Source organism: Arachis ipaensis, chromosome B06 (genome assembly GCF_000816755.2).
Source record: "Arachis ipaensis cultivar K30076 chromosome B06, Araip1.1, whole genome shotgun sequence".
In the NCBI taxonomy this organism is placed as follows: domain Eukaryota; kingdom Viridiplantae; phylum Streptophyta; class Magnoliopsida; order Fabales; family Fabaceae; genus Arachis; species Arachis ipaensis.
The window spans coordinates 127,074,396-127,095,432 of record NC_029790.2 but is presented as its reverse complement, the minus strand read 5'-3'; the positions used below and the strand labels follow the sequence as shown (position 1 = coordinate 127,095,432).

At 35.4% G+C, this 21,037-nt stretch overlaps 3 protein-coding genes and 1 long non-coding RNA gene across 5 annotated transcripts; 2 read left to right on the top strand and 2 right to left on the bottom strand.

The window, feature by feature from the left end:
* On the top strand, nucleotides 243-3,277 carry LOC110264178. The gene is made up of 2 exons (XR_002349906.1): nucleotides 243-278; nucleotides 3,043-3,277. It is a non-coding gene; the product is annotated as an uncharacterized LOC110264178 (long non-coding RNA).
* Nucleotides 5,365-6,753, bottom strand: LOC110264177. Of its 2 annotated transcripts, XR_002349905.1 has the most exons (3): nucleotides 6,563-6,753; nucleotides 6,083-6,428; nucleotides 5,365-6,003 (listed from the first exon to the last, which is right to left on the bottom strand). XR_002349905.1 is itself a non-coding variant. In XM_021105844.1 (2 exons), exons 1-2 carry the CDS (start codon nucleotides 6,729-6,731, stop codon nucleotides 6,139-6,141), a joined length of 459 nt encoding a protein of 152 aa, XP_020961503.1. In that variant the 5' UTR covers nucleotides 6,732-6,753; the 3' UTR covers nucleotides 5,365-6,138. The 2 variants fall into 2 exon arrangements, 1 of the variants encoding a protein (XP_020961503.1); XM_021105844.1 differs by having other exon boundaries at nucleotides 5,365-6,428.
* Nucleotides 10,494-10,970, top strand: LOC107647559. The gene has a single exon (XM_016351630.1). The coding sequence runs from the start codon at nucleotides 10,494-10,496 to the stop codon at nucleotides 10,968-10,970; it is 477 nt and encodes a 158-aa protein (XP_016207116.1).
* Nucleotides 14,676-19,262, bottom strand: LOC107648474 (histone-lysine N-methyltransferase ATXR6). The gene is made up of 6 exons (XM_016352325.2): nucleotides 18,854-19,262; nucleotides 18,483-18,563; nucleotides 18,150-18,382; nucleotides 17,001-17,101; nucleotides 16,249-16,461; nucleotides 14,676-15,152 (listed from the first exon to the last, which is right to left on the bottom strand). The coding sequence occupies exons 1-6, from the start codon at nucleotides 19,074-19,076 to the stop codon at nucleotides 14,993-14,995; spliced, it is 1,011 nt and encodes a 336-aa protein (XP_016207811.1). The 5' UTR covers nucleotides 19,077-19,262; the 3' UTR covers nucleotides 14,676-14,992.

Sequence of the window (21,037 nt, the reverse complement as noted above, 5' to 3'; positions counted from 1 at the left end):
GCGGGTTAGAGTTCAACGTTTTACTATGCGCGGGTAGAACTGGGGTGGGTTCTATGCGGGTTGTTGTACGGCGGTGCGGGGTCGGGTAGAGCAAAAATCCGCCCCTACCCGCCCCGTTGCCACCCCTAGTTATCGGGACTTTGAGATGGGCTACGTAACTTTACATAACAAATACAGCGGGTTATTCCTTTTTTTACGTAACACTACTGCATTAGTGAATTTCAAACGAAACAGTAATCTTCCAGCTGAAGCCTCCTCTCAGTTTTCATCGGTGAAAGGTATCACCAGCTTCCAGCTGAAGCACCCTCTCTTCATTGATAAAAGGTAACACCACCTTTTACACATGTGCTTAATTAATGTTATGAAATATCATGTTTATCATTTTTAATTATAATTAAAAATAAACATACAAACTCCATTCTTATTTAATTGGAACAAGTTTGATTTTATTTGATTTTATCAATAGAATTGTTACAAATAAATTATTTTGAGTAAAGAAGCAAAAAAAAATCTAGAGTTTAAGAGAGAAGATGTAGTTGGTATGGTCATAAAAATTGTGTTTTTATTTTTCAATTATAACACATCTAATAGTATGATATTATATACAAAATATTTTTAAAACACATCCAAAATCATTTGATTCTAGCCAATGAGTTATAACTCAAATGGCATAGTCTCCCCATACTCAATTAAGAAGTTGCGAGTTCGAGTCTCCTATCTTTGGTAAAAAAAAAAAAATTATTTGATCCTAGTTTTTAAATATAAACGTTTTCAAAATCGTTAAATTCTAGTTTTCAAATATAAACGTACAGAATACAATTAATCTTTTGATTTTTGATTCGATAAAATGCATCTAATATTTATTATGTAAATTATTAGTTGGATTTTTTTGTTACTTATTTGAACATTAACGGTTTCAAAATTTTTACAATCAACAATTAATTTAAGTTTTTTTATTATTTATAAAAAATATCTAACATATATTATCATAGTATTAGTTGGAATTTTTATTACTTGTTTGAGCATTAGTATTTATTCATCTTAATTTTTTTTATTGATGTTATTGGTTAGTATTTTAGATAATGGTTGAAATTAGTTTATGTCGTAAGTTTATTACACATACAAAATAGTACAATCAAACTAAAAATATTTTTAGAACACATCCAAAGCTCTATCAAATAGCACAAGATAATTTTTTTTGGTCTTACTGATCCAAAAATGTTTAATTACAATTTTTTCTTTTTCTTATATTATAATGACCATTATTTTATTTATAATCTTAGACATCAACATGACATTTGTGATAGACTTGAACACGTAGCCGTCGTCAGAAGAAATTCACTCATTTGATACCCATATTGATATGGACGATATAAATAGTTGTGATAGTTCAAGCAATTCTGCTATAGAAACTGAGTGCACGACTGAGGTTTGTTAACATTTTTTCATTTGGAATTTTTGATATTGTCTTAATTTATTCTTCTGATATTTATGGCCGACTTTTTTACTTGCATGCTAATTATAGGTTATATAATTTCATTTCTATTTATGAATTTTTGATGTGATCTAATTCTTTTTTTTTAGAACAAAAATATCATTTTTGATGTGTCGTAAAAGGGTAGGGTATGTTTCTCATTTTTGGAGTGGTAATTTGTTTAATTAATATGGAGGACCATACTTATGTTATATTACTTAGCAGTTGCAAAGGCTAGGTTCATCGGTTCAAATGAATGAGTTTTAGATGTGTTCAGGAACCAATTTAAAAGAAGGAATATAATTTTGGATGTGTTACAAGTCAATCTAGTTAACGGTTGAAAAAAAATTTTACATGGCATAACCAAGTGTATGCACAGTGAATGAACAATTATATAAAAGATAAACATAGCAAAATAATTAAGCTTAATTGAGTCTCCTAACAACATAAAAAATGACATCCTCGATTAAAGAGCATAATATATCCATTTTGATAACTAATTATATCTGAATGGAACTGCAAAAATACTTACTTCCTCAATTAAATGACTAATAAATTGTGGAACAAAAAAAATTACGTGACAAGTCTTTTAGAGTATTTTGAGTAAAGAAGCGAAAAAAAATCTAGAGTTTAAGAGAGAAGATGTAGCTAGTATGGTCATAAAAATTGTGTTTTTATTTTTTAATTATAACACATTTAATAGTATGATATTATATACAAAATCTTTTAAAACACATCCAAAATCGTAAAATTACTAGTTTTAAATATAAATGTTTTCAAAATCGTTAAATTATAGTTTTTAAATATAAACGTACAGAATACAATTAATCTTTTAATTTTTGATTCGATAAAATGCATCTAATATTTATTATATAAATTATTAGTTGGGTTTTTTTTTTACTTATTTGAACGGTTACAAAATAAAGTATTTTGAGTAAAGAAGCAAAAAATAATCTAGAGTTTAAGAGAGAAGATGTAGCTGGTATAGTTATAAAAATCGTGTTCTTATTTTTCAATTATAACACATCTAATAATATGATATTATATACACAATATTTTTAAAACACATCCAAAATAATTTTATTACTTGTTTGAGCATTAGTATTTATTCATCTTAATTTTTTTTATTGATGTTATTGGTTGGTAGTTTAAGATAATGGTTGAAATTAGTTTATCTCGTAAGTTTATTACACATACAAAATAGTACAATCGAACTGAAAATATTTATAGAACACATCCAAAATTCTATCAAATAGCACAAGATATTTTTTTTCGCCTTACTGATCCAAAAATGTTTAAGTAAAACGGACACCTAGTTATTAATTTGCATATATTTTAATTGCTGTATCCACAACGCATGAACAATTAACATAAAAGATAAACACAGGAAAATAACTAAGGCTAATTGAGTCTCTTAACAACATGAAAAATAAAGAGATGATATCCTAGATTAATGAGCAAAATATGTCAATTTTAAACGCTAATTTTATTTGCACAGTGCTATGTTTTCCTCTTTCTCCTATTGGCCCTCCTGCATGCTGCCTCTTCTGTTCTTCTTGTTAGCTCAGCAGTGTTTGGCGCAGTCCAAGGATCTCTCAACTCTTTTCTTTTATTCCTTTGAGGCGCACGCCGTAAAGGGACATGGGCAACAGCCTCCACGGTATTCAGATAACCATTCCACGGATCAAGCATGATGTCTAGTAGGTACTTCCTCCTCATTATAGCCATGTCTTCTTGCATGCATTAATGTTCAATGTCACCAAACAATAATATCATAAAAAATATTAGAAACATTGTTCTAAATGGATCTATGGCCTACCGTTGTCCAAACTGGCACAACATAATCATCCATGTCAAGAGTTTCTGGATCCCATGAGTCCATGAATTTAATGACAAAAATTCCGCAGTCATAACTATCAATCAAGAGAAAAGCAAATATGCATCAAGTTAATTTGGTGTTGATACCCAATAAAATAAGACATCACATTGAACCATACTTATTTGGTTGAATCGGAACATCCACATAAAGGGGCTTTCCTATGCCCTCGTCCTGGACTTTGTACCATGAAAAAGTGAGTTGGGCCAACTCGTCAATAAGCTTGGCCTGTATATAAGAGGACATACCGAAATTAGTCAGATACAATTGGTTATTGATTTTAATTGGACATGATTGAAATTTGTATCGACCGTGTTTATACTTACCGCGTATTCATCCACTTTCACCCTATGATCGGTAAGAGAGGGTCTAAATAGGGAGTCAAGAGCAAAGAATGTCGCACTTTTTGGATGAAAAGCATACAACCACCAGTGATTATCCAGGCAGATGGGTACAAAGAATTGCATCATACTCAGATTTTATTTTTCGATACTCTTACAAAGATACAAAGGGATGCACAAAAAAACTTTATACTTGTTGGATGTAATATTTTTGAACATATACCGTATGTCTCTTGGCCGCCTCTACCTTGTTGAACAGACGGATCTCGTTCCCCCAACATTCTGCTAACCCCACATACTCTGAGTTGTGTTTGTCCTTAAATTTTTCAACATTCATAGGTGTCATAACACGAATCTGTACACATTTAGTCCGTATTAGTTTATTACTAGGTGTATCGGTGTAAAAACAAGTAAAAAGTAACATTGATATGTGTTCATCATACCAATATCATTGGATTAATGCAGTAGAATTCTTCTTGAAACCTCTTGGCTGGGAGCTCATTAAAGAGTGCACACATGCACTCTATGACCTGCACATGCATAAAAGCATAAAGGGCAAAATAAAAAGAGATAATAAAAGTAGGTTAAAATTCTATATACATAGCTATTATTTATTAGATTTTTTACCCGACCGTCGACCCATTCCCTCCTTCTTAATGTTTTCAGATCTCTTCGTGTTAGGTCCAACGTATAATGTGTCCAGTACCACACGATAACTTCATCCAACGGATTTCTGTCATCTATTACCCATCTGTACACCTTCTCTTTTGCATCTTCATCAAAATCTGGTGGAATTATAACTGGAGCAGGCGTTGGTGGAGTGTTATTGACAGATGTTGGTTTCGAGAAAAGCCTATTGCACTCTTCAGCATCATCTTGGGGTATTCCATGATCAACCTCGCTGCTTTCCATATCATTCACGCTTTCGTGGAGTCCGGAATACACAACCATATCTAAACACTTTGATGTCCTGCACTCCCTAAATAAAAGATGGACAGCCAATCCAAAGAAATGCACATTACAACCGCTTAAATACTAGTGTATATATTATATCCCTAGATTGAAACAATAATAATTGGTACATGTACTTACTTTACACTCGATTCATTGACAACATGGTGCTCTTCGTTGCTCACAGGGCTAGGTGCTTCACAATCAGCAACAACTTCTTCTTGGAGCTCATGACTACACACACTATGTACTTTATGTCAATATAATATAACAGAAACGGAGTTACTTAAACACATCTAAATTTACAAAATGGCATATAAATAATTGTTGAAACACATCCAAATTGATACAAATAACATTTACTCATTTCAATACTATTATACATATCGCATAGGTAAACTATAACAGCGATAATTAGTAAACGTGCTTACTTTTCAATACTAGCGATGACAGCATGGTGTTTTTTGTTGCTCACGGGACTAGGTGCTCCACAATCAGCAACAACTTCTTCTTGGAGCTCATGTCTACACACACTAAGTCATTTAACTCATTATAATAGGACTTCCTTAAACACATCTAAAATTACACAATGTTACACATTTAATTGCTGAAACACATCCAAAATGGTACAAATAAGACATATTCATTCCAATACTAGTGTGCATATTCATTAGTAAATGCACTTACTTTTCAATGCTAGCATCGAAAACTTCTTGGAGATCAAGACTATACACACCAATTCATTCAATTATTATATAACATAATGAATAATTACACTCATACAAATCTAGCCACAAAAGGAAGGAATATAAAATTAATTCTAAAGTAAAATGTCATTTAAACTTGCCTTTCCTGCCGGATTTTGGTGGCATTCAACACTCGATCTCGAGACAAGGGAACATTAATTTTATCTGAGGATGTTGAGCTTGGGTTCTCTCTATGACATAATTTTTTATCGCTAACGTCAGTCTCGGTGAGAGATTTTTCCTCATCTGACTCGGCAACAATTTTTTTCGGTCTTTTTCTTGTTCGCTCCTTAGTTCGAGGTCTAACTTGTGCACCCTGTCGCTTATCATGTGTTCTCTTTTGTGGTTCATCGACGTTGCCCTTTTCCCTCTCGGATTTTCATAACTCATCAATCTTCTGAATTAGACCCTATTAACACTATTAATTAATTCTCAAGTGTAGGTTCACAGTAAAAAAATTAAATACTTGTACATATGTATCTATACCAATTCCCGAACTTGTTCTTCCTTTACTACTTCTCTAAGCTCAGCAACAGTCCATTCCTTAGTCCATGGTTCAACGCCACCAGAATATTCCCTAAGGTCCCCGTGTTTGTTCGTATGCAAGTAAAGTATCTGCCACAAAAACACATTAGCAAATTAGCACTACCATTCAAGCGAATCTAGGTATAACAAGTGATATGGCTCAACTTACCAAAAGAGCAAACATGCATCCATCAATAGTCCTTATGCCATCTTCCTTATATTTCCTTAAGCCCTCTTTAACACAGTCATAGATGTGTCTACCCCAAAAAAACTCATTGGATTACGCACATCTATCATGCCCAGGATGAATGAAGTGATAATATACTTGTTACTTGAAGCAAACAGAAAGGCCTTCATGACAAACATTATGAAGTAGCGTCGGAACTCCTCCTTTTTTACTTCTATTGTAACCGAGCATCTAATAACATGGGTCTTAACCTCTTTTTGGGTTCTGCCTTCAAAGGTCTCTATGAGGTGACAATGCTTCTTCGTATCTAATTTCGGGAAGCTATCACCTGTAACACGAAAACCACAGGGTTGAGAGAAGTTTTACTACATCCAAAAAACACTTACTAGCAATAGTCTTACTAGGCACCGTAAAAAGAGAACATATATGCACTTTACATTAAATATATATTTTACGTATTACCATTTGCAGGGAGTCCCAATGCATGACTTATCACTCGTGCATTCACCGGTATGTCTCCGGTCTTAACTTCCAAATGCATTCGCTCCTTGTTATATGACCGTGCCAGGGCGACAATCAAATCTTGGTTCATCGACCACTTAGGGATGTGCCTCAGGCATCCAAAACCCATTTTCTCAATTCTTGGGATTTGATCGGATATTTATCTTTTAAATGCTCCATCATATGCGCAATGGCAGTTGGAGAGCAACGGGTATCAAGTGTTTTCTAAAAAATTGAGCCACTAGTTAGTATATGTTAAATTGTGTACCTCACTTGCAAACCTTGAAAACTCCTAAAGTGAGAAACAAACTACCTTTTTAGGACCCTCGGGTTTCTTCGGCCTTCCAACTTTCTTTTTGACATTGTTAACATTAGATTCATCAAGTTTGCCATCGGAAGCCTTACTAGCTGCTGATTTTCCTTTCTTTGTACCAGATGAAGTACGTTTTTTAACTGGCATTATGATTCTACACTGCACTTTGTTCATATCATAAGGTTAAACATAAAGTTTTTATCGAAAACACTTGTAGAATTGAGGTAACAACATAAACACATCCTGAATCATAATAATCTATGCTAATTACTTGTAGAAGTTCTTATCGTTATTCTCACCCCAACAAATAGATATATTTCTTTTAATTGCAGTGTAACCAGCTCATGCATCCCACTCAGCAAGCTAATTGACTATGAAAGCCATGTAACAAAAATCACACCTTTCAACCATTAACACACTACAAATATAACTTAATCATAATTTTCTTGCACCCGTCAGAGTTAATCCATTCTAAAAAGTAAAAAACTCAAAATTAAGAAAATTATTTACTATTGGGGAAAAAAAGAAAGCTTTCATGTAATGCTGTAACACTTTAACACACAAATAAGAATATTAGTGCTCAAGTATAATAATCGTTCAAGCCTACGATATGAATTTCAAGCCTACGCTAATTTCTGACCCAAATTGCCCAGTAATAGCTACATTGATGTAATCTAAAGCAGCAAGTATGAACTTACCCACAAATAGCGATTACTGCAAGCTAACCAACACGAAAAGCTCGGTTCAAAGATGTAAACACTTCTAAAATTCAGAAATTGCACATGCAAAAATAAATTCACATTACAATATATATGTAAATCTTCTCAAGCCATTTTATTCGGATTTTAATTTTCAAAAAAAAAATAAAAAAATCAGAATTTTATACAGAATAATACAAAAATTAGTGGTGTCAGAATAATCCAAACCTCAGCTAAGTCGTCGGCGTGGACAAACGGCGGTGAGGAAGATGAGCTTGGAAGGAGAGGAATGCAGCGTTGTGGATGATCGCCATGATAGAGGAACGGGTGGCGCGGACGAATGGCGGCAGGGAATGACTTCTCGAGGTTGTCAACGTGCGCCGCTGAGTTGCTGTTGTGAGTCTCTGGGTTTTGGATGTGGGGCGTCGACGATGAAGGCCAAAGAGGACTGTGGTGCAGACGAACGGCGGCAGGGAATGAATTCTCTGTGTCTTCAGAGTGCCGCTGAATTGCCGTTCTGAGTTTTTGAGTTTTGGATGTGGGTTTTGTGACTTCTCTGCTTCTATTTTGAATGTGTTTAGTAAATAATTAAATAATTTAAAATTTTAAACAGAATTTTAAAAGTTGAATTTTAAATTTTGAGTAATTTAAATTTTAGATGTGTATTTAAATTATAATATATTAATATATTAAATATATTAAATTTGAAACAGAAATTTAAGATTTAAATTTTAAATTTTAGTTTGATTTAATTTGTATTTTAAATATGGATTTAATTTTTAAGACACTAAATCTATTTATAATTTTTAGATGTGTTTGTTTTATTATTATTTTTTGAATTATTGTAAGAAAAGGCTGAATGTTGTACCATTTTTAAAGGATACCTAGTTGAATTGTTAAAATAAAGAATCAAATCTGAAACACACGCATAAACAATCAAATACCACATTTATAAGAGAGTACCTAGAGGGTTAATTATTTAAAATACATATGGAAGAGGGGAGGTGAGAGAAGAGGAAGTGGTAGTGGGGGGCTCGTGAGGATAGGATACACAGTGAGATATCTGGCGATGCCGGAAGAAGGAATAAGGGGGAGAGTGGGGGTTGGTGTTGTGGAGGGAATAAGGGTGTTGGTACGGGAGTGTAGGGTTGAATGGTGGGGTATCTTCGAAGATCTTGTTTAGAGACAAAGTTATTGGTTCTACCGTTAGGGTCACGGAATTTTTGGTGGGTAATAAGATGGCAACTGTTACGATAATGAGCGGAAAGTCTGGCATTTCTTGGGTCCGGTTTATGCTAGAGGCTCGTGCAGTGTTAGCTGAACCTTATCATGATGCTATCATCATCAAGGTGTTTGGGAAGCGGTTTAGCTATACCGCCATTACTTATAAGCTTAAGAATGTTTGGAGAACCAAGCGGTTTAGCTATGTCGCCGTCAAATGATGGAGCACCTCCTTCAGGCCCTCTGAGAACTCCTTCGAATCGACATTGGTATGGATTCTTAATATCTGGTATTATGATGAAGAAGCCATGCGTCATATAACTATAATGGCTGCCATTGGAATACCATTCCGTGTGGACTTAGCTACTAAGTCAACGAAAAGGGAAAAGTATGCGAGGGCTTGTGTTCAAATAAATTTGGATCAACATGTGATTACAAAGATTGGAGTGGACGATAAAGTTTATGATGTGGAATATGAGAATCTGTATCTAATATGTTTGAAGTGTAGCTGCTACAGACAGACACTGTGATAAAGGAAAGTGCACAGAACTTGCTTATGTCGATAACGTGGTGGAGGGACTGCGTGTGTCTCCGATGAGTAAGCAGTCGGAACTACCGTTGATAACAAATCCTCATTCGAAAATAGTAAAAGCTCTAACTTTTAAATTTGGTTCTGTTTCCAGAAAGGAGGCGCCGGTTATGGAAGGACCGAATTCCACCCGGGAAAACATTACGTGATTCAAAGCAATCTTTGAGCCATGCAGATGATGAGGGGTGGGTCCAAGTGAATAGGAAAGAAAAGGACAAGCTGTCCCAATCTTCCACAAGGAACCCATTATAAAATGACACTAAGACTAGGAGCATTGCTGGAGCGAAACCAAGTCTTCCTTCACTTGGGCTTGGGAATAAGTCTTCTTCTTCTTCCTCCACACACAAGCGACAGTGACCAGGGTCCTTGCAAGGATCCCCTATTGAAGTGTTGCTTAGGAAGTAGGGGGATGAGGCGCGGTCAAGCATCACTGTGGCGGTGGGTGATACCCAAAAGCCTGGAGACAGAAGCCCCACCATGTAACTCTTTTGTGGTAATGTTCCAACTTTTCCTCAAATGATTTTTATGGATTGTGCATCTTTAAATATCATTAGTTGGAACGTGAGGAGAGTTTCTAATAGGATATGTCAGGTTCATTGTAAGGAATTGGTTAGAAAATTTCAACCGTCATTTTTTATTCTTATTGAAACACATGTTATCTTTAATTCTATGAAAGATTTTTTGAGCAATTTGAGTTATTTTTCTGTGGGTATCTCGGAAGCTGTAGGTCACAAGGGTGGTATCTGATTTTTATCTTCAGATCATTCCTTTGTTTGTTCGGTTCTCTGGATTTTTGAACAATGTTTAACTGTTCGTATTGACAGAGCTGATAAATTTTGGGTTTGTAGTGCCATTTACAGGAGCCCCCAATATTCTAATTGTAATTTGCTATGGCATCATCTTAGAGATATCTCCTCCACAGTGCTAGATCCTTGACTTGTGCTAGGAGATTTTAATGAGATTGTGTGATCAGATGAGGTCAGGGGTCGTAATTTTTATCCTTCTCGCAGTGCCTCTTTGTTAGATGCTCTAGATTTTTGTAATCTTTTTTATTTAGCTACTTCCGGATAGATGTTTACTTGGTTTTGGAGAACAGATGGGTTTAGAAAAATTGCTAAAAGGCTTGATAAAGTGTGTAGCAATGGTGACTGGAGGTTGCTTTTTCCGGAGGCTTATGCTGAGGTTCTGTGTCACCTTCACTCGGATCATTGCCCTCTCTTAGTTCGGTGCCTTGAAGCCCCGATGAAGAGGGGTGCCAGACCTTTTAGATTTCAGGCGACCTGGACATCTCATCCGGAGTATAAACCATTAATCAAGAAAACATGGGACGGGATTTTTACTGCAGGGTGTATTCAGAGGAGTTTGAACTTGATTCAGAGTGCTTCGTTAGAGTTCAATTCTAAAGTCTTTGGAAACATTTTTGCCAACAAGAGAAATCTTGAATTTCAATTAGAGGCTATTCAAAAACGGCTGGAATTTAGTGATGATGCTGAACTGAGGGAGAAGGAGGAGGATTTAAGGGCGGCGTTGAATACTATTTTGGCTTAGGAAGAACTATTCTGGTTCTAGAAGTCTAAGAGCAGTGGGTGTGATATGGGTATCGTAACACTAAATTCTTTCACTTACAGACTATCATTTGGAGGAAAGCCAATAAAGTCCATGGTCTTCTTATTAGTGATGGTTCTTGGGCTATGAATCAGGATGTTCTGAAATCTGAGGCTTTGAAATTCTACAAAAAGCTTTTTTGTTCTACTGAGCAAGTTGAAGTTTCGTGTTTGGGAGTGATTCCGTCTCCTAAGTTTAGCCCGGATGCTTGTGTTTCTGTTACTCAGCTGGTGTCCTTCTTGAAAGTTAAGCAAGCATTTGATAACATGAGTCTCTTGAAAGCTCCTGATCCTGATGGTTTTTTCAAGCATTTTTCTTCAAAGAGTATTGGGAGGTCGTCAGTCGGAATGACTGGCAAGCTGTCCAACGAGCCTTTCTTGGTGGTCCCTTGAGTCTGTCCTTGGTTGAAACTCTCATACTTCTTATTCTCAGGTGCGAAACCCCTAGTGATTTCATGGATTTTTGGCCTATTAGCCTCTGCAACATCATCAACATCATCTATAAGATCATTATGAAGGTCTTGGTTAACAAGTTGCAACCTTTTCTTGATGAGATAGTAAGCCCTACTCAAGGGGGCTTTATTCATGGTAGGGGTGCTCCGGATAACATTATCGTTTCTCAGGAGATGCTACATTTTCTCAAGAAGACTAAGTCAAAAAAAGGAGCCATTGCTTTCAAAATTGATTTGGAAAAGACATATGACAGAGTGAATTGGACTTTTCTTGCGAAGTCTTTGGGTGTTTTTGGCTTCCCCCAGTGCACTATTTATCTTATTATGAATTGTGTTCATGCATCTAACCTCTCCATCTTGTGGAATGGTGTGAAATTGGAGGGTTTCTAGCCTAGGAGGGGGCTTAAAGAAGGGGACCCTATGTCGCCCTATTTCTTCGTCGTTTGTATGGAAAGGCTAGCTACCTTCATTGAAGTCCAAGTCAGTTCTGCAAACTGGGAGGTTGCGGCTGTCTCTCGAGATGGGTCGCGGTTGTCATACTTTATGTTCGCTGATGACTTGCTCCTATTTTGTAAGGCGACCAGGTCTCAAGTTCGGAATTTCATGAGAACTATGAATCTTTTTTGCAAAGCTTCGGGTATGAAGGTTAATTTTGAGAAGTCAAAAGCTCTTTGCTCTAAGAATATATCCAATAGTTGAAGAGAGGTGCTGATGGGAGTTTCTAAGATCTGGTTGACGAACGATTTGGGAAAATATTTGGGTGTTAACATTGGACACCCACGTTCTTCTAGAGATTTTTTGCGAAAACTTTGTCCCATATTAAGTCCAGATTGGCAAATTGGAAAAGTAGGCTTCTTAATAGAGCTGGTAGACTATGTTTGATTAAATCTATTACTTCTGTTTTACCTATTTACCATATGCAAGTCTCTCTTTTTCCTTCTATTTGTGCAAAAACTAATGTTATCATGAGGTCTTTCTTGTGGAAGGGACAAGTTGATGTGCGGTGCCTTAAACTGGTCAAGTGGGAGACAGTTATTACTCCTCGCAATTTTGGTGGCTTGGGTGTTAGAGATACGAAGTGTGTAAATCTGGCTTTAATGGACAAGCTTCTGTGGTAATATCTTTATAGTTCTAATAAGCTCTGGGTTCGGGTCTTGAAGGCTAAATATGGGTCAGATGTTCTTATGGAGAGTATGGATTTTATTGGTGCCTCGGGTATTTGGCGTGACATCATGAAGACTAAGGTCAAGATACAAGAGGAATTTTCTTGGAACATCAGTAGTCTTTCTCAATCCTTTTGGTTTGGAAAGTGGCACCCGGATGGTTGTCTTGCTGCTTTTGTTCCTTTTGTTCATAACACAAACATAGCTTTGAGGGTAGAGGATGTTTGGTCCCATGATAACTGGAATTGGAGTATTATTCACTCCCATTGATAATGACTTTAAAATCAGGTTAGCTTCTATTTGACCAGGTTTGTATGGTGATCTTGATCCTAGTTGGTTGTGGAGTAGTTCTAACTCCAAGGCTTATTCAGCTAGGTATGGATAGATTGATTGCTGAGTCATAAGATTTCTTGGGATCCTGCTATTAATTTACTCTGGCTTTGGCAGTGGATCCGGAAAAGATTAAGCTACTTCTGTGGCTTGGGATTCAGAATGCCCTGCCAACCAGTCTATTCCGTTACCGCAGAGGCTTAGCTATTTTTGCGATCTGCCGTCGGTGCAAGCTGGTGGAAGAAGACGTGTTGCATTGCTTCAGAGGTTTAATTAAAGCCCACATTGTTTGGCATACCTTGGGAATTGGACGAAACATAGATGACATTGGCAGGGATTTCCATAGTTGGGTCAAGCATAACCTTCATGAGAGCTAGTGCTTGTTCTTCGCGGCAGTTTGGTGGATTTGGCGTGATTGCAACAATGATATTTTCAAGGATGATGATGCCTGGAATACTTTCAAGGTAATTCTTCTACTGAAAAATGCAGCTAAGAATTTTGGTGCCATGTATGTTTTTGTGGGAAATGCAAACCCGAATTCTCCTTCCTTTTCTTGGATTCCTCCTCCTAATTCGGTGATTAAGTTAAATTGTGATGCTAGTGTTTTGGTTTCTCGACATGTGGCTAGTTTTGGGTGCATTCTTAAGGATCAATTGGGTAATTCGATTAAGGGTTATTTGGGTATTTTTTCTGAGGTCAATGTTGTTGGAAGTAAGCTTTTTGCCATATTATGCAGTCTCTGTTTGGCTTCAAATTGTAGGTTTAAAGAGGTCATTTGAGAAACGGATTGCATCGAGGTATATCATGCTATTGTTCAGAGCTCTTCAAATATTCATCTTAATCTCGTAGTCAAGATTCAAAAACTGTGTAACAAATCCTGGATTATGGATTTGTCTCTAATCCAACTAATTGCAAATGCATCAGTGGATTACATGGCAAAAGTTGCCATGCATTGCAATATTTCTTATATGGACTTGGATTATGAATTTGCCTCTAATCCAACTGCAAATGCGTCAGTGGATTACATGGCGAAAGCTGCCATGCATTGCAATATTTTTTATATGGAATGGTTGTTGTCCCAACAAGATTTTGTTGAATTTTTTTAGCAAAGGATATGTCCCTTCCCTCAATTTTTTTTCTATGTTTCTTTTGTCCTTATTCACCAAAAAAAAAAACCACATTTGTAACCTTATATTTTAATAAGACCCATTTTTTTTACTTGAATAAGTCTTCAAGTGTGATTAAAAAAATTTATGGCTTATTTTTGTAAAATTCAAAGACCTATATAATAAAAAATTTTTAAAAACCAAAATATCCAATATAAAATTTCTTAAGAAACTATTTGAGTATATACTCTATTTTCAATTGAGTGCTAGGAGGCTAATAATTTTTGTGATTTATAACCATCAAACAACTATTAATAATGATTTTAATAGTGTGAAATTGATGTAAGATTTCATCTAATGGCTCACTTTTCTTTGCTAGTTCTTTGATGGTTATATACTGACCAGAATTCAATAAAATTGCTAGCCTCCTAAACTTTTCCTTTTCAATTTGCAATGAAGTCTGAAATTGCTGTCCCTAGACTTTTTCTTTTCAATTTGCAATGAAGTCTTCTGTGATCTTTCAAAACGTTTAAGGGCTTAACTATCACCTTTTAGAAAATCAAATCAACTGTTATGTTGACTCCCAAAAAAAACATTGTTTAACTCTGATAATTTTTTATATTGAAGAAATAGTTACACAATTCAAATCTCATTGTTATCAATATATTTGAGAGCCTTCCTGTTGCCTGTTGGAGACCATATATCTCAATGCCAACAAAAAGTAAAATCAGTAACTCTTAACATGAACAACTATGGGGGCTGATTTGGATAAGCAATTACGCATGAGTGGAGATTACAAGAATAACTGTTAATGATTGCCATTCCCTGTAGATGATGACTAACAATTGAATCAATCAACTAAATTAGAAGAGAGAGGGGGTGGGGGAATGATGACCTTGGTTGGAGTTGGCTTGCTTAGACAAAATGTTCAGTTGGATATTCATGTTCATATCCATTGTAGTCATAGTACAGTCTCTCCCCTTTTGATATATCTCTGTTAGCAATTAAAAGAACCCGGCATTCACCATTGACGTCAAATCTCACACACTTCAGGTTCTGCTTCTTTTTTCCTTCCCTGCATGGAAAACAACTCCCTTCAATGTTTTATTTCTATCAAACATTTACGTTACTTAGATTCAAAAGATAATGTTACACTTCACATGGAGTGCAAAATCAAAAAGGTAACATCTGACTAATCTTGATAATCTAAATGCATGTTGGAGCCCATATATAGTACAATGTTAGCATCTGACTAAGCCACAATAAAAAGGATGATTTTATATACCAGACTATACTACTCGATCAATAAGGTGTTACATATAGCTTACTTATAGTTATAGGGAAGCTTCTTGTATGGGGAAAGTATATTATAGTTCTTGATGGTGCAAGATTCCTTATGAATCATGACCATTTAAATTTTGAACCAATGACAAAGATTTAAAATTTTTATTAATTATAAAATAATCATATTTATATTTAAATAATTTAAAAAATAATTTTATTTTAAAATTTCATTTTTATCCTTTCTTTTTTTTTTCCTGCAACACTCCAAACATCAACACACCACCGCCAAAAAAACTTTTTGCACGGGTCATCATTTAAAAGTTGGGTTCATCTCCTTGCCTTGAATTTCATTCAAAGAACCACGCCACCACCCTGCTCCACTGCCTCACCGGAGCACTAACTCAGCATCTCCGCCGCCAATCTCCTCCGCTCACTATCACCCCTTGTCAGCAGTACCTCACATGCTTCTTGCCCTCTCCGGTGCTGGCATCGCAGCGCTGCCCGAAGGGAACCATGACATCAGTTTCTGCCGCGCAGCTTTAGGGTCTCTAAGGAAGAGTTTCGGGATGGAGAAGATGTCCAAGTTCACAAGAGCGTGTTGGATCGAAAATACAAAAGAGAGAATGATTTGGTTCGAAGTTTGAATGCATAACAAGAAGAACAATCTCACAAAAAAACAGAGAGCAATGATAGTGTTGGTGTTACCATTAATGGTGGTGTTGATATTTTTATAGTGGTAGCAGTAAGCATTATGATGGAAGATGTTTAATTGAAGAGAAGATAGAGAAAAGGATAGTATAGACATTTTATAAGATTATTTTATATTCTGAGATAGAAGTAACATATGTAGGCAGCAAAGAATAAGATTAAAGATTGATGAAACTTACGGTGTGTGGTTGTTTATGCCATTGATGAAGCGTGCTATATTGCTTCGTTTATCTGGACAGATGACAAGCGTTTGGGAGGGATTAGAAGCAGAAAGAAGTGTCATCATGCTATCCCCATCATCATTTTCCCTATTCTTTAAAAAGTCCACGTCTCCAACATATTCTGTGATTATGGTTAAATCTCTTATGAATCTATCTGCCTCAACAGTGAACCTGCACAAACAGAATCTGAAAAATCAAGCTCAATAGAAAGGCAGAAATGTCAGTAAAGAGAAATGTTTCATAAACACAATCATCATTAATACTCCTCGGCGAGACGGCGACATACTACCCATTCATCATATAAAGATCCCACATCCGATCTATGATGGATAAATGATATCACTACATAAGTATGATGATGACTACATCACTAAAAATCAGTAATAAACTACCTGTGTGTGCAATTTTCAATTAAGATCCCACATACTTGAGAGTTCACCTAAACTTGTGGAGCTTACACAAGTACCTATAAAATCGTAAACTCAATCGAAGACCTAAACCAGTGAACTTACAAAAGTTTACCAGTTAACTAGAGTTTGATGAAGTTAAAGGTAGTCACTAGATGAATTATGGAATTTACATTTATTCGCACAACTAGTTTCAAGTTACCTTCCCAGTTCACCACTTATTACACTGCTAGCAAAGTGTTCAGTTATTTCCACTATTCATGAGAAGAGAAAATGCCAATTTATGTTTGTATATCTGCTTACCCTTCTAGAGGATCAAAAACAACCATGAGGGGTGGGCATTCTCCTCTTTTCATCATAGTTCTGCACAAGTTTAAAGTTTCTGTGTCTTCTTTTGATAAGACCTGAATTAAATACACAAATTTGTCTAAGTAGCAAATTCTAGATCAATAGGAAAATAAAGGAAAAGTAAAAAGAAAAATGAAGAAATACACACGTAGTCACTCTTTTTGCACAATTGAAGAATCAATTTGAGAATTACGAAATATGTCAAACTTGTGACAACTAACTCACAATAGCTTGGATTCACGCTGTCATACTACTGTTTTTTGGATGCTTCAACTTTTGATTTTGAAATTTTAATATGCAGCAACTATTGTTACTCTTTTCTTATAGGTGGCAACTACTGTAACTCTAAGATTCTATTTAACTGTTTTCTTACCCCCTCTACTGTGTTATCAAATACAGTCTTGCATAAGCCGTAAATTTCATATGCAAAATCTTGCTTGTGTCATTTATCTGTGAGATAACCTATCAATAGCTCAGAACAAGACATATTTAACAGGCAATGGAATGGCATTATAAAAAATAAGAGTGAAATTATCATTTCTCTATTTAATATTTATATGTTTCACTTAAAGTTGCAGAACTGGTCATTTACAAAGCAAATCATTCTACAGTTCCTCTGACTTATGATGATTGCTCCCCAAACAGTTAAACAAGTGCAACAACTCAAATGGTATAAAGTCTACTATTTTGATAAAAGGGATAGACAAAATGATTTTGCAACTTGTTACTTTGTTAGGCACATACTCCATCTCCTTTTTTCCCCTCTCACTTTTCTTTTTTGGTGTGGCTCCACGTTTTAAGCCTGTCTAATTAAACAAATTCTTCAATGCAGAAAGTGATATTAATATACATTAGTCAGCACTCATCAGCACCACAAGCATTACTAAGAAGAAAGTATAATGTATAATATTCTTTTAAGATGAGGCCTGCACTATAAACCATACTTAACAGTGTCTCAATATAATTCTTCTATAAAGATAACAATTCCATAAACAAGCACAAAACACAATGACATACTTATCATTTCAATAGGAATTTCCAATTTTCACATAGCACGAAATTCAGAACAAATTCATCTAATTGACATTTTCACAAACATGTTACCTGCATCCCACCACTCTCCAAAGCAGGACAATTAGCAGATCTTGGCGCCATACCAGGAATGTAAGTAAGCTCATTGCTGAACACCGCTTTTGTCGCCATCAGTGCTGTAGCCAGCGATGCCATCTGCTCCAACCTTCTCTTAGGATCCTCGGTCGGAACGAACGGAAGAAGCTTCCTCTTCTTCTTCTTCAACAAAGCCACGCTGCTTCCCCGCTTCCGCTTCTTCCGAACATCTGTAACAACACAAAAACAAAATCAGAAGAAAAAAAAAATAATACTAGTTCCAATTAGCTTCAAATCTTCACTTTCATAATAGAATACTACGCTCCATACCTTGAATTGAAGTTAAGGTTTCCTCCGAAGACCGTTTAATTCTAAAGAAGTCAATGATTTTGGTCTGAACAAGTGGAAATGCTGCATTAATCCAAACGAAAACGCAGAAGCTGTTAATTATTATAAAAATGAAAAAATAAAATTCTGAATCTAGTAAAAATAGGACAACATAATATAGCTACGTAGATCTGGTGCTGAGAAAAAAATAAAATGAAATTGATCATGTAGCCGTCAGTTATTATGTAATTAAAAATTTAAGATTAAAAACTGTACATTATTATTTGAGAGTATTGTTCAAATATTATGGATTTGTAGATCTGGTGCAGAAAAAGAAAAGTAAGTTTGAAATTAACCAAAAAAGGGGAACATACATTTTGGTTTCTTGGTGTCACTGTGGGAACAAGAGGGGCAGAGCCATGAGCCTTTGGGAACGGAAGGAAGGATAGGTCGGAGACAGAAGAGGTGGTAGCCTCGATCGCATTTGTCGCAGAGGAGAAGCTCCGCCGGGGAGTCGCCGGAGGAGCAACGCTCGCAGATGACGTCGTCGTCGAGGGCGGGCTTGGGAGCGTGGGTTCTTCTTCGCTTGAGTGACATGGTGTGTGTGGAAGAAGAAGAAGAAGAAGAAGCAATGGAGAAGATAGATACAGATGCGAGAGAGAGAGAATGGTTATTTGTGCAGTGCAGAGTGTGCAAGTAATCGAATAATCATTTGGCGGGTTAATTTAGTTACGCGCCAAATTGGGTCTCCGCGCGAACTTTTTTGTCAGGAAGAGTCAGAGCTCAGAGGTTTGCTGGTCTATTACTATTAGGATATTCATTTGCTCCCATGTAACTTGTGTTATTTGCAAAGGTGAACCCTTGTTTCTGTTGTAATTGTCTATGTGGCGCAGGGAAGATTATCCCAAAGATTGGGCCAGGCCGGAGAAGTTATTAATGGCTTAACTTTTCTGGGCCTTTCTTTTTGTTATAGTTTACCTAGAGATTTATTTTTTGTGTGTAAGGGAGGAAAAAAAATGTAAAGCGTGGAAAGTCAAAGTCCATTAAAAAAACTGCACAAAAACTGCACAAATCCCGCCTTGTGCATGCAGCAACCCATTGGCCAGCGGCAAACCCTTAAATGGAGTTCAGTACTGCGACGGATTAGTCCTTGACCTGCCGGGTTGGGGGATACCGTGGGAAACCAAAAAAAAAAAAAAAAAAAAAAAAAAAAAAAAGCCGAGAGATTGATTGGGGAAAATAAAACATTGTGGATGATTTTAAATTTAAAATAACGTTGGGGTAAATTTAATTTTGATAAAAAAATATTAGAGACTAAAATAGTACTTATTTCTAAAAACAAAGAGGATAGGTTGAAATTAAATATAAAATGAATCACTCAACTTTTTATTCAATTTCTTTATGTAATAGGAAATGATTTCCTCCACCTAACTTGTTTACACAATAATTTAGAAATTAAATCGCAGGAGATCACTTAATTTTCTATCCAATTTTCTGATACAATAAGAGAGAAACTCACTCAAATAAATAAAAACAAAATACATCAAGCCAAATTAAACATTCTAAAAATATATACTAATAATTTTAAAATAATATTTGAACTTTTCATATTACGAACATTTAAAATACATATCACTTTTAAATATTGTTGACTAATTAGAGACTATGCCATTTGAGCTATTACTCACTCGAACCCGCGACCTCTTAATTGAGTATTTGAGTATGGGGAGTATAACTCATTGGCAAAAATTTGGAAAGATAGGAGACTCGAACCTGCAACCTCTTAATTGAGTATGGGGAGTCTATGCTATTTGAGCTATTACTCATTGGCAAAAATTTGAAAAAATAGGAGACTCGAACCCGCAACACAAAGTAAAATGTGCATAAAGCAACTTAGAATTTTTATTCATAAAAAATATTTAAAATATCTCACAAAAAATATTTAAATAGATTTATTAAATTTAATTTGATTTAAATTTAAAATTTAAAAAATATTACAATTTACAACCAAATTAAATTCGTGCGATTCAAATAGTGAATAGCACGATTTGATACGAATTAGTGCATCAGTGATTCAAATAGGTGAGGAGAATGAAATAATTTTAGTATTCGAACGATTCAATCTGTAAACCGCACGATACGAGTAGGAATCATGAATCGAGCTTTAGTTTACTATTTAAAAAAGAAGAGAAAAAAATAGTGACCCGACACAGTACCCCAAAAACCTGACGCGAGGAAGAAGATCACTCCGTGCATAAAGAATACGACCCGTTGAAATCTGTTGAATGAGTAATCAATGATGTGTTGATAGTTTAATAGTAGAATTATTGAAAACAAAAATAACAAGTGTGTTACCAAACGGTGCGCTTTAGTGGGAGTTTTAACTTTTAAAAATAAAAATATTATTTATATACTAAAATTAGTCACTAATGTAATTATTATATTTATGTATAAATACATGTATGGTTTAATTTATTTTTAATATGTATTTATATTTCAACATATATTTTATACTGATAACTGACTTTAGTGACTAATTTTAATATACACATAGCATT